The sequence below is a fragment of the Vulpes lagopus genome, chromosome 2, assembly GCF_018345385.1.
Source record: "Vulpes lagopus strain Blue_001 chromosome 2, ASM1834538v1, whole genome shotgun sequence".
NCBI lineage: Eukaryota > Metazoa > Chordata > Mammalia > Carnivora > Canidae > Vulpes > Vulpes lagopus.
Window position 1 is genome coordinate 132,220,929 of NC_054825.1, and position 17,417 is coordinate 132,238,345.

Here is a 17,417-nt window from a genome sequence, read left to right on the forward strand (position 1 = left end):
ACACACACACAAATTGACCTACTCCTTGAATAGCCTGGTGAGCCGGTCCAGTTTGAAGAATTTGTTAAATGGAGGGGAAAATTTGGGAGGTCATCTAAGTGGAAGAATGTTTGACACAGATAATTTGAATAGAGAAGTTCTGAGGTTGGAAGTAATTAGCAAAGTAAAGAGGAAGAGCACTGTTTCTCTCTAAACCTCTGAGGGAGGTCCACATGAATCACACCAGGTGGTTAAGTAGGTTTCCACTAACTCAGGACAAGCTTGGCCAGAACTATTGAGGGGCTTTTTTCCCCTGCAAGTGAATTAAAACACAGAAAACACATGACAATAGTTGCCTTTGTGAAGGAAGTTTAAAAAACCTCTCTCTCCCTTCCTCAAATCAGATGATATCTGACTTGTTTCTAACAACCTAGATGGCTAGAACCCAAGGCACTTCCATGATGCCTCAGTGGGGAAGGATTTAGGGATCTAGTTTTGTCCTTTATTCCACAGTCCCTTACTTTCCTTATCTTTTTTTTTACAGTCTCTTAATTTTAAATGAAGTTGGTGGCACCTACTGACTCATTTCATCCAGACATTTTTGATATTGATGAGAAGCCGGCCCTGGATGCTAGCTGAACTGTCATTTGTCAAACTGGAAAAAATCAGAAGTGGGAGTATTTGGAATTTTACATAGAACAGATTATTGTGAGTAGGAGCCCCGAGTCTCTATCATGCTACAGAAGTTTGGAATTTTGTCTTCACATGGCAGGTTTAGACAGAGTACAGGATGATTTTTGCTCACAGCCAGGATGTGGATTTGGAGGCATCTAATTCTACTCCACATGTGGGCTAAAAGTATTTGACCCAGAAGCTGCTCATAGCTTTGGCATGCCTCATTGTTCTTTCTTTTTCCTGGAAAGGATAAAAAGAGTTCAAAAAGAAAATTTAAAAGATGGTATGCATGAGTTGTGTCTTCTTGAAGTAAATAAAGATGAAGGTTTCTTAAGAAAAAGCTATGCGTCACACAATTAAAGAGCCTCCTGTGGGTATTTAGGAGCAAAGTAGATGATGACCACTGGGAATCAGGGAAATGTACCTGAAGACTTCTCAATGTTCCTTTCAATCTCCTTGTTCTGTAAATTCAAAGCTGTGTTTGCTTTATCCTCCAAGAACCAAAAACTCTTTGACATAAAGCATGACATTTATTGATTCAACAAAAATTTATTGGCAGTGCCAGGCATTATGCAAAAAGCCATAAACAGCTACCATTTGGTTAAAATTAGTTAACAATGGCAAATCAGCACAACATAGTTTGTAAAAAGCGCTATTCATGACATGAGAAAGTGGTCTCACTAGATTGGGAGAGATGGGGAATATTTCCCAAATGTTCCCAAAGAACACTTACAGAATTTCTTTCATTCATTCATTCAACATTATACATATATATATAAATATTTATTGATTTATCTGTGAGAGGGCACATGTGCAGGGAGGGAGAGGTAGGGGAGGGGGAGAGAGAAACTCAAACAGACTCTCTGCTGAGTATGGAGCCCGGCTCAATCTCACAACCCTGAAATCATGACCTGAGCCAAAATCAAGAGTCAGACACCTAACTGACTGAGCCATCCAGGAGCCCCTCAACAAATATATATTGAGCACCTACTCAGTGGATGCTAGGAAGAAGGAAATACCCAGTAGGACACAAATAATTGCCTAAGCTATATGTCAAAAAAACATTTTTTTTCCATGTTACTCTTTGCCAAAAAGTCAAGGCCCTGATTGGGAAGGTATGAGATGCATGTGCAGGGAGACAGAAAAAGTGGTAGAAAGCCAGACAGGAATAGAGGCCAGTTCTGATTCAACTCAGGGGTCTTCGCTGGTTTCAAAACTTTGATCCCAAAAATCTAAGATCAATTATAAGTTTAGGTTTAAAACTGTTTCTATACTCTGAAGACTGAGGAACATTCTAGAATAAACTATCTGGCCATATTCCAAGAAGTTGTAAACAAAGTAATGGTATAAACTCCTCCATGAAACATGGTCAGAAAACAACTCCTTAATGTGAGGCAAGGCTTTTTGCACCACGAAAACATGTCATAGTTAAAAAGCATCCATGACAGGCATGTCTGCTCCCCTCTGGACTATCTAGTTGCCTTATTCCCTCCACCTGCTCAACTTTGGGAGTGCAGCTGTTCCCCAATGGGTCCTACTTCCCTGTCACTGTCCCTCCCTTTGAATTATATTACTTCTTACAATTTTTCTAGTTTTTAAAGAATTCTTATTTTTCTAATTCAAATTACTGTATCCGAGTTTCTTCTCCACATGAGACCATTGGTTTAGAAATATTTGCAAGGAGGAAGTGGGTTAAAGAGGTCAAATTTGGGCAGTCAGGAAGGTTTGAAACAGAAATTACTTAACTGAAGGCCAGAGCCATACAGATAGAAGATGAGAGCAAAGGTATTGGTACATGGTCTATTGGATCCAGCAAGGAAGGGAAAGAGAGACAAAGACACACACAAAACCAACAAGTGACATTTCCAGGAGCCAGCAAAATTAGGCTTCCCGTTGATCCACATGGCTACTTCTTCATTCTCCTGCAAAGCATGAGGTCTTGAGGTTAGAGAAGTGGGAAGAAAGAAGTAGGCAGGGAAGAATTTAAAAAGCACAGCTGGAAAAAGAGGTGGTCTGTAATGGTCCAAGAACTGACTGTACGGTATGTGACTTTGACTTTGGCTAGAGACAACAAGGAGCCCCTTCTTATGGGGAAATTGGAGAGGGGAGAAAGGGATGAGCTTTTGAGAAAAGCCACACTGGAGTGGGGTGGGGGGGATAACCACAGATGCTAAGGTTAAAAGTGACATACTGAATCACAATAAGGAGGACAAAACATAGGTTCCTCATAGGGTGAAGAGTTGAGGCTTCAGAGCCAGACTGCCAGGCCTACCATTAAGGCAAGTTACCTAACTCCCATATCTATTTCCTTATCCAAAAAAATATGTCCTAATACCCTACTTCGTAGGACTGTGGGGAGATTAGTGGAAAACTCTAGCACCTAGCCAATGATCAAGTATCAGCAACTATCAATCAAACCATTTAGTTGGGGATGCTATTTTGGTGCAGAGGCCAAACTACTCTTTGAAATCCAAGTGTGAAGTCTGTGAATCTACTGATAGGAAACTATTAAATCTACTGATAGGAAACTATTAAAGATGCCAAGAGGCAACTTGGAATTGTTTTAATGTCAGCCAAAAGTAAACCTCAAGTCCCTTGGGTCCCTACCAGACCTAGAGACCTTGGCTCCCAGCATCTGTGTCTCTTCAAAAGGACTTTATAAAGTTCTTTGGTTTATCCTGATTGATTTCTTATTTAGTCAAATGCATCTCTTAAAATTTTTTTCTAGACTCTAAGTTCATTCCATGTGTTTCTAATTAATTTACATTCAGTCAGTGCTCTTTGGAAAGATGTGCTTGATAACCAAAGTGATTTTAGGAATCGCCAAAAAGCAACATTTTTCCAAATGTACATAAATTCAAATGCCAGGGATCCCTGGGTGTCTCAGTGGTTTGGCACCTGCCTTCAGCCCAGGGCGTGATCCTGGAGTCCCAGGATCGAGTCCCATGTCGGGCTCCTTGCATGGAACCTGCTTCTCCCTCTGCCTGTGTCTCTGCCTCTCTCTCTGTCTCTGTCTCTGTGTCTCTCATGAATAAATGAATAAAATATTTTCTAAAAAAATTTTCAAATGCCTACGGCACGCTGCTGTATTTTCTTTAATGCCTCACTCTATTGTTCTGGCATGAGATAGTCTGATTCAAGGTAAGACTAATACTTAGGAAGTGACCATGATTTCCCAAAATAGCATGAGAGTAAGGCAGGTCCAAGAAACCAAGACTTCATCCTGGAGGTAATTCAGACTTCGGCATCAAATGCATTTTCATAAAAAAAGAGATCTATTATCAATTTGATCCCTTTAGACAGACTGGAGATTTGCCTACTAAAAACAAATCAGAGAAGGAAATGAGAATAAGAAGAATTTTAGTTTTAATTAATAGATTCAAAGTGATTATATCCTTGTTTACTTTTTCCTCAACTGTGGGAAGATGTTGCTATTAAGAAGATTTCTGTTTCGATCTTAAAAATGTATTATGAACAACTATATGCCAACAAATGAGACAATCTGGAAGAAATGGATACATTCTTGGAAACCTACAAATTACCAAAACTGAAACAGGAAGAAATAGAAAACCTGTTCAGGCCAATAATCATGGAGGAAATTGAAGCAGTCATCACAAACCTCCCAAGACACAAAGGTCCAGGGCCAGATGGCTTCCCAGGGGAATTCTATTGAACGTTTATAGAAGAAACCATACCTATTCTACTAAAGCTGTTTCAAAGGATAGAAAGGGAGGGAATACTTCCAAACTCGTTTTATGAGGCCAGAAATACCTTGATCCCAAAACAAGACAAAGATCCCACCAAAAATGAGAATTACAGACCAATATCCCTGATGAACATGGATGCAAAAATTCTCACCAAGATACTAGCCAATAGGAACCAACAGTACATTAAGAGGATTATTCACCATGCCAAGTGGGATTCATCCCTGGGATGCAAGGCTGATTCAACATTTGTAAAACAATCAATCTTTTACATCACATCAATAAAAGAAAAGACAAAAACCATATGATCCTCTCAATAGATGCAGAGAAATCATTTGACAAAATACAGCATCCATTCCTGATTAAAACTCTTCGAAGTATAGGGATAAAGGAAACATTCTTCAATATCATAAGTGCATTTTAAAAAGTCCATAGTGAACATCATTATCAATGGGGAAAAATGAGACCCTTTCCCCTAAGATCAGGAACACGACAAGGATGTCCTCTCTCACCACTGCTATTCAACATAGTACTAGAAGTCCTAGTCTCAGCAATCAGACAACAAAAAGAAATAAAAGGCATTCACATCGGCAAAGAAGTCAAACTCTCCCTCTTCAGATGACATGATACTGCATATAGAAAACCCAAAGACTCTACCCCAAGATTGCTAGAACTCATACAGCAAGTCAGCAACGTGGTAGGATACAAAATCAATACACAGAAATCAGTTGTATTTCTGTACACTAACAATGAGACTTAAGAAAGAGAAACTAAGGAATCAATCCCATTTATAATTGCATCCAAAACTAAAAGATACCTAGGAATAAACACAACCAAAGAGGTAAAGAATGGGAGAGGATATTTGCAAGTGACATATCATATAAAAGGCTAGTATCCAAAATCTATAAAGGACTTATCAAATTCAACACCCAAGAAACAAAAATTTCAGTCATGAAATGCGCAGAAGACATGAACAGACACTTCCCCAAAGAAGACCTACACATGGCCAACAAGCACATGAGAAAATGCTCCACATCACTTGCCATCGGGAAATACAAATCAAAACCACAGTGAGATACAACCTCTTACCAATGAGAATGGCAAAAATTAACAAGAGAGGAAACAACAACTGTTGGAAAGGATGTGCAGAAGGGGGAACTCTCTTGCACTATTGGTGGGAATGCAAACTGATACAGCCACTCTGGAAAACAGTGTGGAGGTTCCTCAAGAAGTTAAAAAATAGAGCTACCCTACGACCCAGGAATTGCACTATTGGGCATTTACCCCAAAGATACAGATGTAGTGAAATGCCAGGATACCTGCACCTCAATGTTCATAGCAGCAATATCCACAATAGCCAAACTGTGGAAGGAGCCACAATATCCTTTGACAGATGAATGGATAAAGAAGATGTGGTTTATATATACAATGGAATATTCCTCAGCCATCAGAAAGGATGAATACCTACCATTTACATAGACGTGAGAGGAACTGGAGGGTACTATGCTGAGTGAAATAAATCAATTGGAGAAACAATTATCATACAGTTTCACTCATATGTGGAAAATAAGAAATAGTGAAAGGGACCATAACAGAATGAAGGGAAACTAAGTGGGAAAAATTAGAGAGGGAGACAAACCATGAGAGATTCCTAACTCTGGGAAACAAGCAAAGCATTGCAGAAGGGGAGGAGGGGTGGGCGATGGGGTAACTGGGCGATGGGCACTAAAGAGGGCACTTGATGGGATGAGCACCGGGTGTCATACTACATGTTGGCAAATTGAACTTAAATAAGATATTTTTTAAGTATATTTCTGTTTCCCCCATGACTAAAGGGATTGCATCTTTGGAATTTCAGACATGGCTAAGTTAATTCTAGTTAATCTGTAAAAGCATTACAAAGTGTAAGAGTTGAACTTTTTAAGTCTTTATCATGACTATAGTAAAATAATTAATTCTGTAACTTACGGTTGACAGGTTCTCTTCTAAACTCCCTGAGAACAGGGATAATATATGCAGTTAAAGCGACCAGCATTACCTAGCCCATAGTAGCTTGACCAAAAAATATTTGTTAGAGGACTGAATGAGAATGCCTAAGACCCAAGAAACTGTATGTCACATTAACGGTTGAGAAGAAAGGCTGATATGGAACTGGAAAGTCTGGGTGGTAGGAGGAAATTAGCAACATGTGATATCATAGAAGCCAGGGACAAGAGTTGTTTTAAGGGTGAAGTGGCCCATTGTGTAAGATGAAAACTGGATGGAAGGACATCATCAATGGCTCCACCCTCATGACTTAAGCACCTCCCGAAGGCCCCATCTCCTAATACCATCGTCTTTGGGGGTTAGAATTTCAAGATGATGAATTATAGGGGTACACATACATTGACCATAGCAACCCATGAGTTCAGACAGAAGACTGATTTTTAACAGGAGGAAAAATGATGCTTATCCATTAATGCTTGGTTTCATGGTAAAAAAATGATAAAGATGCAAATATCAGAGAAGCAAAGGAAGGAAGTATTGAGTATGGTTGTGGGGAGAAGGAAGTGCAGAGTCCTGTGTCTGGCCCAGGAAGTAAGGAGTCCAGGTATTGTCATATTATTGCTCTAAGGATAGCAGCTTGTCCAGCTGAAATCAGACATTATCAAATACAAATCATCAATATAAATATCAAAAGCTAAAAATAAGAGTGAAAGGCAAACCAGCAGGAGAAGGTCAGTGATACCTTGGAGTGCACAATTCTACATTTATGTGACTTTTAGTTAGCTCTAGGCTCAGGAAACTCTGGACGTGAAAAAAAAATTAAAATATGCATAAGTGCATTTGCAGACATTTAACTCCACTCTTCTGGTGATGACTTGGTTAGGATGGAGAACACCCCACCACTACCAAGGCATGTTTCCCTGTTTGTAATTAGTAAGCTATCTGTAGAGGTGATATTCAAGGCTATGTGAATATCCAGTTGCCCAACACATTTCACCCAATGGTGTTAGCTTCCCTTCCTTGAATCAGTTATTACCTAGGGAGATGCAAAATGAGGGTTTTCATTGCTTCATTGTTCCTACCCTGACATTCTTCTGAAAAGAATACACCTACCATTTTTTTTTTAAGAATACACTTACCTTTTTGATCATCTTTCTCTCTCTGGACTAATATTCTCTTTCTTTTATTACATATTTTATAATCAATTCCCAACATTTTTTTATTTCTTGCAACATTTTATGATGAGGATTTTTAAACATGAAGGGAAATTGAAAGACTTGCATAGCAAACATCCCTATATCCACCATCTGTGCTTCATAATTAATGTTTTACCATACTCAAGTTTCTCACATATTTGTTCATCTACACTCCCCTCTACACACCCATCAGTCCGGCTCATTGTTTGATACAAATAAGTTGCAGGCATTATTCATGCTTTTGGCTTTTTAGTGCTCAACTTGTCCCAAACTTGGCCAGTGATCTCAGAATGCTTTTTGACAAGGACTGAATTTACTTATTAGATGCAACTATCCTAAACAATATATGAAATAGACATTTATGGTATATAAAATTGAGGCCGTGTTTTAGCAAATTGATCCTTTTTTTTTTTTTAAGATTTTATTTATTTTTATTTATTCATGAGAGACACAGAGAGAAAGAGAGGCAGAGACACAAGCAGGCTCCATGGAGGGAGCTTGACGTGGGACTCAATTCCAGGTCTCCGGGATCAGGCCCTGGGCTGAAGGCGGCGCTAAACCAGGGAGCCACCCAGGCTGCCCCATATTAATGCTTTTAACCACAGCCAGAATCAGAAGTGAACCATATCTTGGCCTTCAAGGCACCTGTATTTAGTGTTAGTGGACTGGCGCCACCAAGTGGACATTTCAAGCAGCAACCATTAGTGTCTGGCCTGTATTGAGCATGTTTGGTCTGGTCCCACAATAACATTGGAGGCTAATCTGCATTTCGTCTTCTAAACATAAGCCAAGATTCTAATGAATTCTGATGCAAAAAATGACCAGTTTTAGAAAATCATGTGACACCCACCTCGATTAAGCAAGAAGCTTAAGCTTCACTCATTAAATGCTTCTTTCAAGAATCTCTATGAACACGATACCAAAGCCTTTATTCCTGGGCATTATTTGTTATCCTCCACTAGTAGACTTGCTGGATGATAAGATGGACAGACCCGGAAGTAAAACCCAAATATCCAAGTGCAAATAAGAAGGAAAGGTATATAAATCTCCCAGATGTATGATGGTCACTCCTAACTATGAGATCCACCAGGTGGACCTGAGAGGGAGAGAGAAAGTCCCATCCCACAGAGGAAGAGGAAGTAGAACTGCTTGTTTGAAATGGAGGTGAAAGATGCAAAATAACCCTCCCTACACTAAGTTAATATATACAAGTAGAGAAAACACTTGGTATCTGTTGCAAATACCTCTAAATAAAATTTACATATATGGCACTGAAATTAAGATAGTTAATAGAACTTGACACTGGACTTTGTTGGGGTTTTTTTCTTGTTCTTTAGAGTGTTAATAAAGATGCATATGCACTATCACAAATTAATTTTAATATTTTAATAACAAAATTTCAATATAACTAGTTCCCTTTTAGTATTATGTATTTAATTTTATGTATTTTGTCCAAGAGGACAAAACTCAAAGATCAAAACACAGTTTGTAACTAAATGCATATGACTTTCACAAAATCATAAAATGAAAGACATGAAGGAATATGAGTGTATGGTTGTGTTTGTTATTCTATCCACCTCAGTCAAATCCATTGATCTGCCAGATGGGTTTATTTGTTCTGAGCTCCACCCATATTTTATATCCTGCTTTCTAAATATCTTTTCACTGTATGTTTTGCATATATTTTATTTTTGTTTGGTTTCTTCTGAAGGCATCTATTTTGTTTTAGTGATTCCTTTTACAAGCTTAAGATTATAAGACATCACAAAAATAACATATTTTGTAACTACTATTATTTTCATTCCTCCTCTTCCACCACTTGATCTTAGCTGAATATATATTTTAGCATTTACCTTTCTATCTTAAACACTGCAGTTTATAATCTCATTCAGCTTCTAGAAATCTAAAGATAAAGTTGGCATACTCCCCTTCCTCTAATTTTTCTCATTGGGCATAAAACCCTGCCTTTCCTTACACTCCTATACTTGGGGGTTCCATTTGCCCCTGGCTCAAAATGTCACAAAGGGAGAATGTTATCAGTGTTTTGTGGTCCTGCCTCCTTGCACCCAACTCAAAACTGCCTTCAGAGCATTCAGAGGTGACAAAGAATTGTGCCAGAGAAGTGGGACCATGAACCACAGGCTGACCAGGTGGTTTCCTTTCACCCTACTGCTGCTCCTTCATTCAATCCATTACCCCACACAGGCCAGCAACAAAAACAGGAACCGCTCAGGGTGGAACAGTCCAGCTAGTGTCCACAAACTGCATTAAGGATTCCCTAAACCTGAGACCTGAGGGAGAAAGCCACGTGCAATATGCAAAGAGCAACAGCTTCTGGGATACCGCCTTTGAAAACACAATCCTTCTAAGGCAAAACCCGTACAAATGAGAGGATATGTGATAGAGAAAATGGCCTTAAAATGTTTGATATTTGTAGTTTTTAAATGTACGAAATAAATAAATAAGGGGGAGCTACATTCCCAAACAATGCAAACTCACCAAACAGATATTGACCTTTCCATGCCAAATTTCAATGGAGTACAAAGTGACTATAAATGTCCAAAAGCAAGTGAGTAAGTAGCAAACTCAACCATAAAATTAATCTAAAAGTCAAATGACAAAATTCAATTACTATATGTGGCACTAGGTAAGTAATGAATGCTATGTTTCTATATAGTGGCAAATATAGCCTCAAGAAATTAAATCTCGATGTGAACTCAGAAATGATGATGGAACACAGCTTTTTATCATAATGCAGCACCAATTAATATAGATCATTTGTCAATATTCCTGAAACCAGCCATCCTAAGATTTATAGTGAGCCACTTCCTTTTATCTACTCAAGTTGCATTTTGGAATTTTAAGTCACTGTTTGAAGCAGTTGCTCCAATCTAGTCCCAATCCATGTCCATGGAAATGGATACAGAAATATTAAATGGATCACTTGAAGCTTAAAAAAGAAAGAAGTGTATTTCTGACATCTTCATTTAGGCACCTAATGCTTAGAATATTGGAAAATATAGTAATCTTCTTGGAGGAGTAGAGAAAGCAGTCCTGTACCATTCTGTCTCTACTCAGAGGTAGAGACACTATTTCAGCTGCACTATAATAAGCTTAACTGTCCCCTGGACTATCCTTCCATTGCAAAACAGTTACCAAGCACTCCTGTGCCTACCATTGTGTTATGCATGTGGTATTCAGAAGAGAAGAGGGGACAGAGATCTGGCTTCTCAGCTTAGAGTCTAGGGGTATAATCTAGATTTATACAGATTTACACAGTTCCAAGTTTTTGAAGTGACATCATATTCCCATTTTTGCAACAAGCCTTGAGACTTGGGCATCCATAGCAACTTTTAAGGCATCACTCCTCAGAATGTACCTCACTGACTGCTTCTAGAAATATTGCTTTATTTTTTTAATATTTTTAATTTATTTTAGAGATAGAGCGCACATACGAGCAGGGGGAGAGGCAAGTAGGCTCCCCAAGGAGCAGGGAGCATGATGCGGGCCTCTATCACAAGACCCTGAGACCATAACCTGAGCCAAAGGCAGATGCTTAACCTACTGAGCCACCCAGGCACCCCTAGGTAGATTGCTTGAAAGATGTTCAGAATGTGGAGATAGGTAGGTAGAAGGATAGATAAACACATACATACATACATACATAGGCAGACAGACACACATACACACATAATACAATAAATAACTCTGATCACCAATCTAAATCTCTTCTGGTGCTATAAAGCCTTCCAGCCAAGGTATATTAGCAAACACTAAAACAAACTTGCTGTGAAGTGTCAAGCTCTAGAATCAGGTAAATATCTCCATAGCAGCTCCTCAGAGTCCTTTGTGACATCATATTTGCCTGGTAGGCCATTCCCATCTGTCATTAACCAACATCATCTATGTCCCATCAAGGCCAAGATGCAAGTCTCTCCAGGGGTGAAGGTGTCCGCTCTTGCTCCAGGCTCACGCCCATCAATGCCTCCTTGTCAAGGTCAGTTATGCAGTCAGAGCACACCAGGCCAGAGCAGCTTCCATAAAGAAGCTCGAAGAAAGTCTCCTCTGGCACAATGATGTTCAGCTTGCAGCAGAGAAACCACAACCACAAAAACTGAGAAATGGACGCCACACAGTGCTTCCAGGGCCATCATGGGAGGGAGAGACCAATAAGCGGAGCAGACACAGTTGCAAGAGAAAGCGCCAGACTAATCATGGACACAAGACGTGTTCAGAAAAGACAAGAGTGCCCACTTATGCAAATAAAAGAGAGCATCTACTTAAAACCAGTCTGTGAGGGGGAGGCCCACTATTCTGTTTGAGAAAAAACCACCAAAGCCTAGGTATAGTTAGAAAGTGGCCACAAGAAATTTCAAGAATCCTTCACAGTGATACACAATGATACAGTAGTTTCTGGTGTACATATACTGATTCTGCAAGGTTCTATATTGTGCTATGCTCACGGATGTAGCTACCACCTGCCCCCATAAAATGCTATTATCATACCATCGACTTATGCTGTATCTTTTATGCCTGTGACTTCTTCACTCCATGACTAGAGCCTGTATCTCCCACTCCTCTTCACCCATTTTGCCCATCTCGCCACCCTGCTCCCCTCTGGCAACTGGCAGTTTGTTCGCTGTATTTATGGGTCTGATTTGCTTCTAATTTGTTTACTTATTTGTGGGGTTTTTTGATTCCACATATAAGTGAAATCATCCTGTATTTGTTTTTCTCTGTCTGATTTATTTCATTCCACATAACACCCTCTAGGTCCATCCACATTCGAAATGGCACGATCTCATCCTTTTTATGGCTGTGTAATATTCCATTTGCTATACAGATAGACCCCATCTTCCTTATCTATCCATCTATCGATGAACACTTAGGCTGCTTCCATGTCTAGCTATTATACATAATGCTGCAATAAACATAGGGGTGCATATATCTTTTTGAGTTAGTGTTTTTGTTTTCTTCAGATAAATATCCAGCAGTCAAATTAATGGATCTTATGGTAGTAGTTTGCTTTTTAATTTTTTGAGGAACTTCTATACTGTCTTCCAGAGTGGCTACACCAACTTACATAACCGTCAACAATGCATAAGGGTTCCTTTTTCTCCACTTCCTTGCCAACACTTGTTATTCCTTGTCTTTTTTATTCTAGCCACTCTGACTGGTCTTTTAATATCCTGAGGTCAAATCAGATATTCTTGATGGAAGCAGAATTTAATCTGTAGGTGTACCACTACCTTTTAGACACTCCTGAGGCCAAAGTGTCCTGGCCCAATGTTCAAACTCTATAGGCACAATACAGTTTGGGTTGGACAGTCTGAGTTCACATCCCATCTCGGCTACTGTGGTTATATAACCTGAGTCACATAATTGGCTTATCTTGGCCTCAGTCTCTTCATCTATAAAAATGGAGATCACAGGACTTTAAAGAGATTAACCCTGTGTCTTGTGCCGACTACATATTATATCAATCCAGGTGCAAATAAAAACACAAACCAAAAGTAGCAAGAGAGAAGCTTATTTCCTTCAGCTAAAAATCAGGAAGGAGGTAGTACAGGACTGGAGTGGAAGCACTACTCAAGGTTATCAAGGACCCAAGTACCCCGCAACTCACCACGCTGACATCCTCAGGGTGGGGCTCTTGTGTTCATGGCCCAACTGGAACCATCCACCACAAGGTAGCAGGATGTAGGGAAAAATGGAAAGGACAACGGGCATCTGCCGTCATCTCTGAAGGAACATTCTGAGCTGCCCCACTCAGGGCACCACATGTATTTATATTTCAACTAGCCAGAATCTAGTTATAAGTGGAAATGTAGCCTCTCTTCTGGGTGGCTTCATGTTCAGCTATAATTCTATTAAAGGGAAATGGCACAAATAGCGTTGAGGGGATGATCTGCAGAATGTTTTAGAAGTTGTATAGTTTAGAAACTGAATGAACGGAATAAATTAATCATTTTTAAAAACGTTCTGTCCAACTGTACTCCCCACGACACCCACTGTGGATCTGCAGGTGCTCAAATAGCACGTAAAGTGCAGGATCAAAGTCCAGGCACAAGGGACTCCAGGCTCAAGGATCTGCCCTTGAGAATCTCAAGCCAGGACTGAGTACACCCAGCAAATAACAGTAACTATGGAAATTAAGTGATGTGCCGTCAGCTGCCTAGAATTACTCATACACAACCCCACAACGTGGCCACCCACTCAGTGGAGTGACCAGCTTGCATTTAGAACACAATATTGGTTGTAGTTCAGTGCCCTAAGGTATGTAGTAATCTGTACTAACAGATCTACTTAATCTGAAATGCTGAGTATATGTAAGGAAACAAGGAGCTAAGAAGTACTTATGGACACCCATTCAGGCTTATGACTCCAATTTGAAAAGAAGCGATAAAACAAAGCCAAGAGACGTCTTAAGGGTTATTTTTCTAGCACCGACCAACACCCTTATTACAACAGCCCCATTATTCCTGTTGGAAATCCTCAAATGGGTGACATTGCTCTTCTTGAAAATTTTTCTTTAATTTTGTTTATTTATTCATGAGAGACAGAGAGAGAGAGGCAGAGACACAGGCAGAGGGAGAAGCAGGCTCCTCGCAGGGACCCTGATGCGGGACTCAATCCCAAGACCCCAGGATCATAAACTGAGCCAAAGGCAGACGCTCAGCCACTGAGCCACCCAGGTGCCCCTTTCTGAAAATGTTAAAAAGCCAAGGCAAACACTCTACTGGGGGTAAAACAATCTCACCACATGTCACAAAATCCATCCGGAGGTGCCTCTGTCGCCACTTACACCTTCTCTACCCCATCCCCAAACACACACACACACACACACACACACACACACACACACCTTCTCTTTCATGGACTTTAAAATCGCAAGCCCCTTCCTTGTGTTCCCCAACTTCCAGCTTCTGCCACCAGGTGGCAGGAATAATCAAGAATTAGCAGGAATTACCAAGGAGGTTGCCCTGGCTTCTCTGGAAACCAGAAAATGTCAGGTTTCTGGAAGGGATCAGATGAGCAAATCTAAACTGTTAGACTGAGGCTGAGAAGATGTGACCTACCCAGCATCACACATGAAATTGGGGACCCCGAAGACCAGCACCTTCACCCATCTGTGTCCTATATTTCCATCACCTCACGCTGAGTTTTATTTTTAATTTTTGGTTAAGGAAATTTCAGCATCCATGTAAGTGAGAATAATAAAATGAGTCCCGAAGTGCCTACCAGCCGGCTTCTGCAATTAGCAACACTCTGTCATCTTTCCATACCACATACAGTGCCCCCGACTATATTTTTTACCAAATACTCGCATGTACTACATTGCAATACCAGTTAATGCAACATTAAAATCACTGTGGTTCATTCATTCAACAAATAACTGTTAGTGTCTGCTATGTGTGGGGAATTGTGCAAAAGTAAGATACACAGCTGTAACCAAAAGGGCAGTATGGCAACAAGGCTTTCATGCATAAATCATGTGTGTGCTGGAAGTTAGAGGTTCTTTTAAAGTATTTACTTATTTGAGAGAGGGAGTGTGCAAGAGAGAGCACAAGCAGGGGGAGTAGCAGAGGCAGAGGGAGAAGCAGGCTCCCAGGACCCCGGATCATGACCTGAGCTGAAGGCAGACGCTTAACCAAGTGAACTAGATAGAGAATTAACCCATGTTGGAACTGTATTATTTTTATAGATCCTTGAGCCAGCCTGGGATCTAAAGTTAAAATCAAAGCCATAGACTTGTTTTTCTTTCAAAGACAAGGTCACAGCCAACAGGCCTCACAGAGGACATTTCCTGGAAAGTTACAGGGACTTACCTAACACAGTTTTTCTATCTTGTTGCCTTACTCAGAATGAAGTACCTGAGGAAGGAAAGTTGGGATAAGATGGGAGAAAGACTGGACTGCCTCAAGAAGGTAAAAGAGAAATGAGCCAGGTGTCTGTCACATCTCGAAATTACTGCTCCGGGGTGAGGACACTCCTCCAAGAACACAGCTTACTCATGTCCTTAAAGTCAAATCAAGACAGCCTGACAAAAGAAGGCATTTTTCTTATTCTCATTACTACCAGAGTTTGCTTTAAACCAAACAAAACACATTTTAGCATCTCAAAAATCAAACATCTAACAAGAAAACTCTCTGGCCTACATTATGCTTCATTTATAAATTGGAAGCCTGTGTTAACATGATATACCCTAGTCTCAGCTATGCTTATTATAAAGTCACATGACTTAGCTGGGGGCACCTGGTCCTCCTTTCTCTCTTTCTCAAGTTAGACCACACCATTCCTTCTCTCAGCACAGAACAAAACAGAAATCATGTTTCATTACGAGTCCAAGATTCACTGACCTGTCTTTATTCAGCTGATCCATCTGAATACCTTATCTTTGCCGCCCCATTCCTCAAACGTCTTCTAGGTAATATTTATTGACAGGTCATTTGGGGTTTTGCTCTAAGATTGTATTTTTTGCAATCTGTACATTTTTCATAGAATGATGAAGACTTTGATGAAAACCAGAACACATCAGGAAACAACAATTCACTAAGGTGTAGAGTTTCAAAAAGCAGAGAACACGAAAACGCCAGGCAGGTACTCCAGTGATGGTTGAGTGAATCTATTACCACGTAACTGCTGTGCAAAAGAGACTGAGCTATGGCGACAGAAAGCGTGCGCTCAGCTGACACTCAGAGGAATGAATTAAATGGTAATTAGAATGTGTAAGGCAGGGTCATGAAGAAACCACACATGCTCAAAGAAAGAGATGTTGTGTTTATAAACCTGTCCTCAGAGTTTTCTGCTGTGGAGGGTACAGAGGCTTTCTCCAACACTTTGCTAGTACAGATTCCAAGCCCATTCTAAAGCAAAAAACACTGCTTTGAACCAAGGCATCTCAATATTAAATAAAGTAAGTGAGGCAGATGAGGAAGGTTCTAAGATCTGTTTCCAAAACTGTCTATCAAGCCCTCGGGTTCCCCAGGGACACCTCAGTTTACAGCAGACTGAGGCACTCTACACAAGGCCACTCTCCTTTTTTTTTAATATGTTGAATTCTGGGTAGTATTTCGTTTGAAGAAAGGCTTCTGCTGCTAAAAATCAAGCCGATTATCCATGTAGATCATCTTTCTTTTTTTGGTAATTCTGGGTACCTACTATCAAGCCATTTATTGGAGGGAGTTATTCTCATGATAAAAAAAAATGACTTGCTTGAAGTAGAAAATGTGGGAAATTATTGTAGCAAAATTTGGAAGGTAAAAAATATTACCTTTATAATTCCAGGGGGAAAAAGTCAACGCCTTAGCAACTTAAAATATGGTCTTTCAAGGTAAATATACATGTACATGTCACCTATATTAGGACTATGCTACTCATATTATTACTGTCTATTTTACTTAATATATTGTAAAAAAAAAAAAAGTATCCCTTTCACTAATTATTCAACAAAAGAAAACAATACTTCTGTCCATACAACACCCACACATAGAAGTTTATAGTACCTTTGTTCATAACTGCCAAAACTTGGAAGCAGCCACAACATTGTTCAGCAGGTGAATAGAGAAATGAACTGTGGCTCATTCAGACAATGGAATATTCTTCCGCACCAAAAAGACATGAACTTTGAACCATGAATAGACATGGGAGCACATGTATTAGTAATTAAAGAAGCAGTCTGAAATGGTTACATACTGTATGATTCCAAGTATATGACAAAGGAAAAGGCAAAACGGTGGAGACAGTAAAAAGACCAGTGGTTACTGAGAGGGAAGCACATGTGGGCAAAGCACAGAGGATTTGGGGCAGTGAAACTACTCTATATGATACTATTATAGTGGATACATGTCATTATGCATTTGTCCAGATACATAAA

At 39.9% G+C, this 17,417-nt stretch overlaps 1 protein-coding gene across 1 annotated transcript in view; it reads left to right on the plus strand.

Moving 5' to 3' along the window:
• Positions 1-15,405: 15,405 nt before the first annotated feature.
• Positions 15,406-17,417, plus strand: part of SLC28A3 (solute carrier family 28 member 3) — a 34,881-nt gene continuing 32,869 nt past the window's right edge. The window contains 2 exon segments of the mRNA XM_041733183.1: positions 15,406-15,468; positions 16,043-16,141. Of these exon segments, the coding sequence (XP_041589117.1) occupies positions 15,406-15,468; positions 16,043-16,141 (162 nt within the window).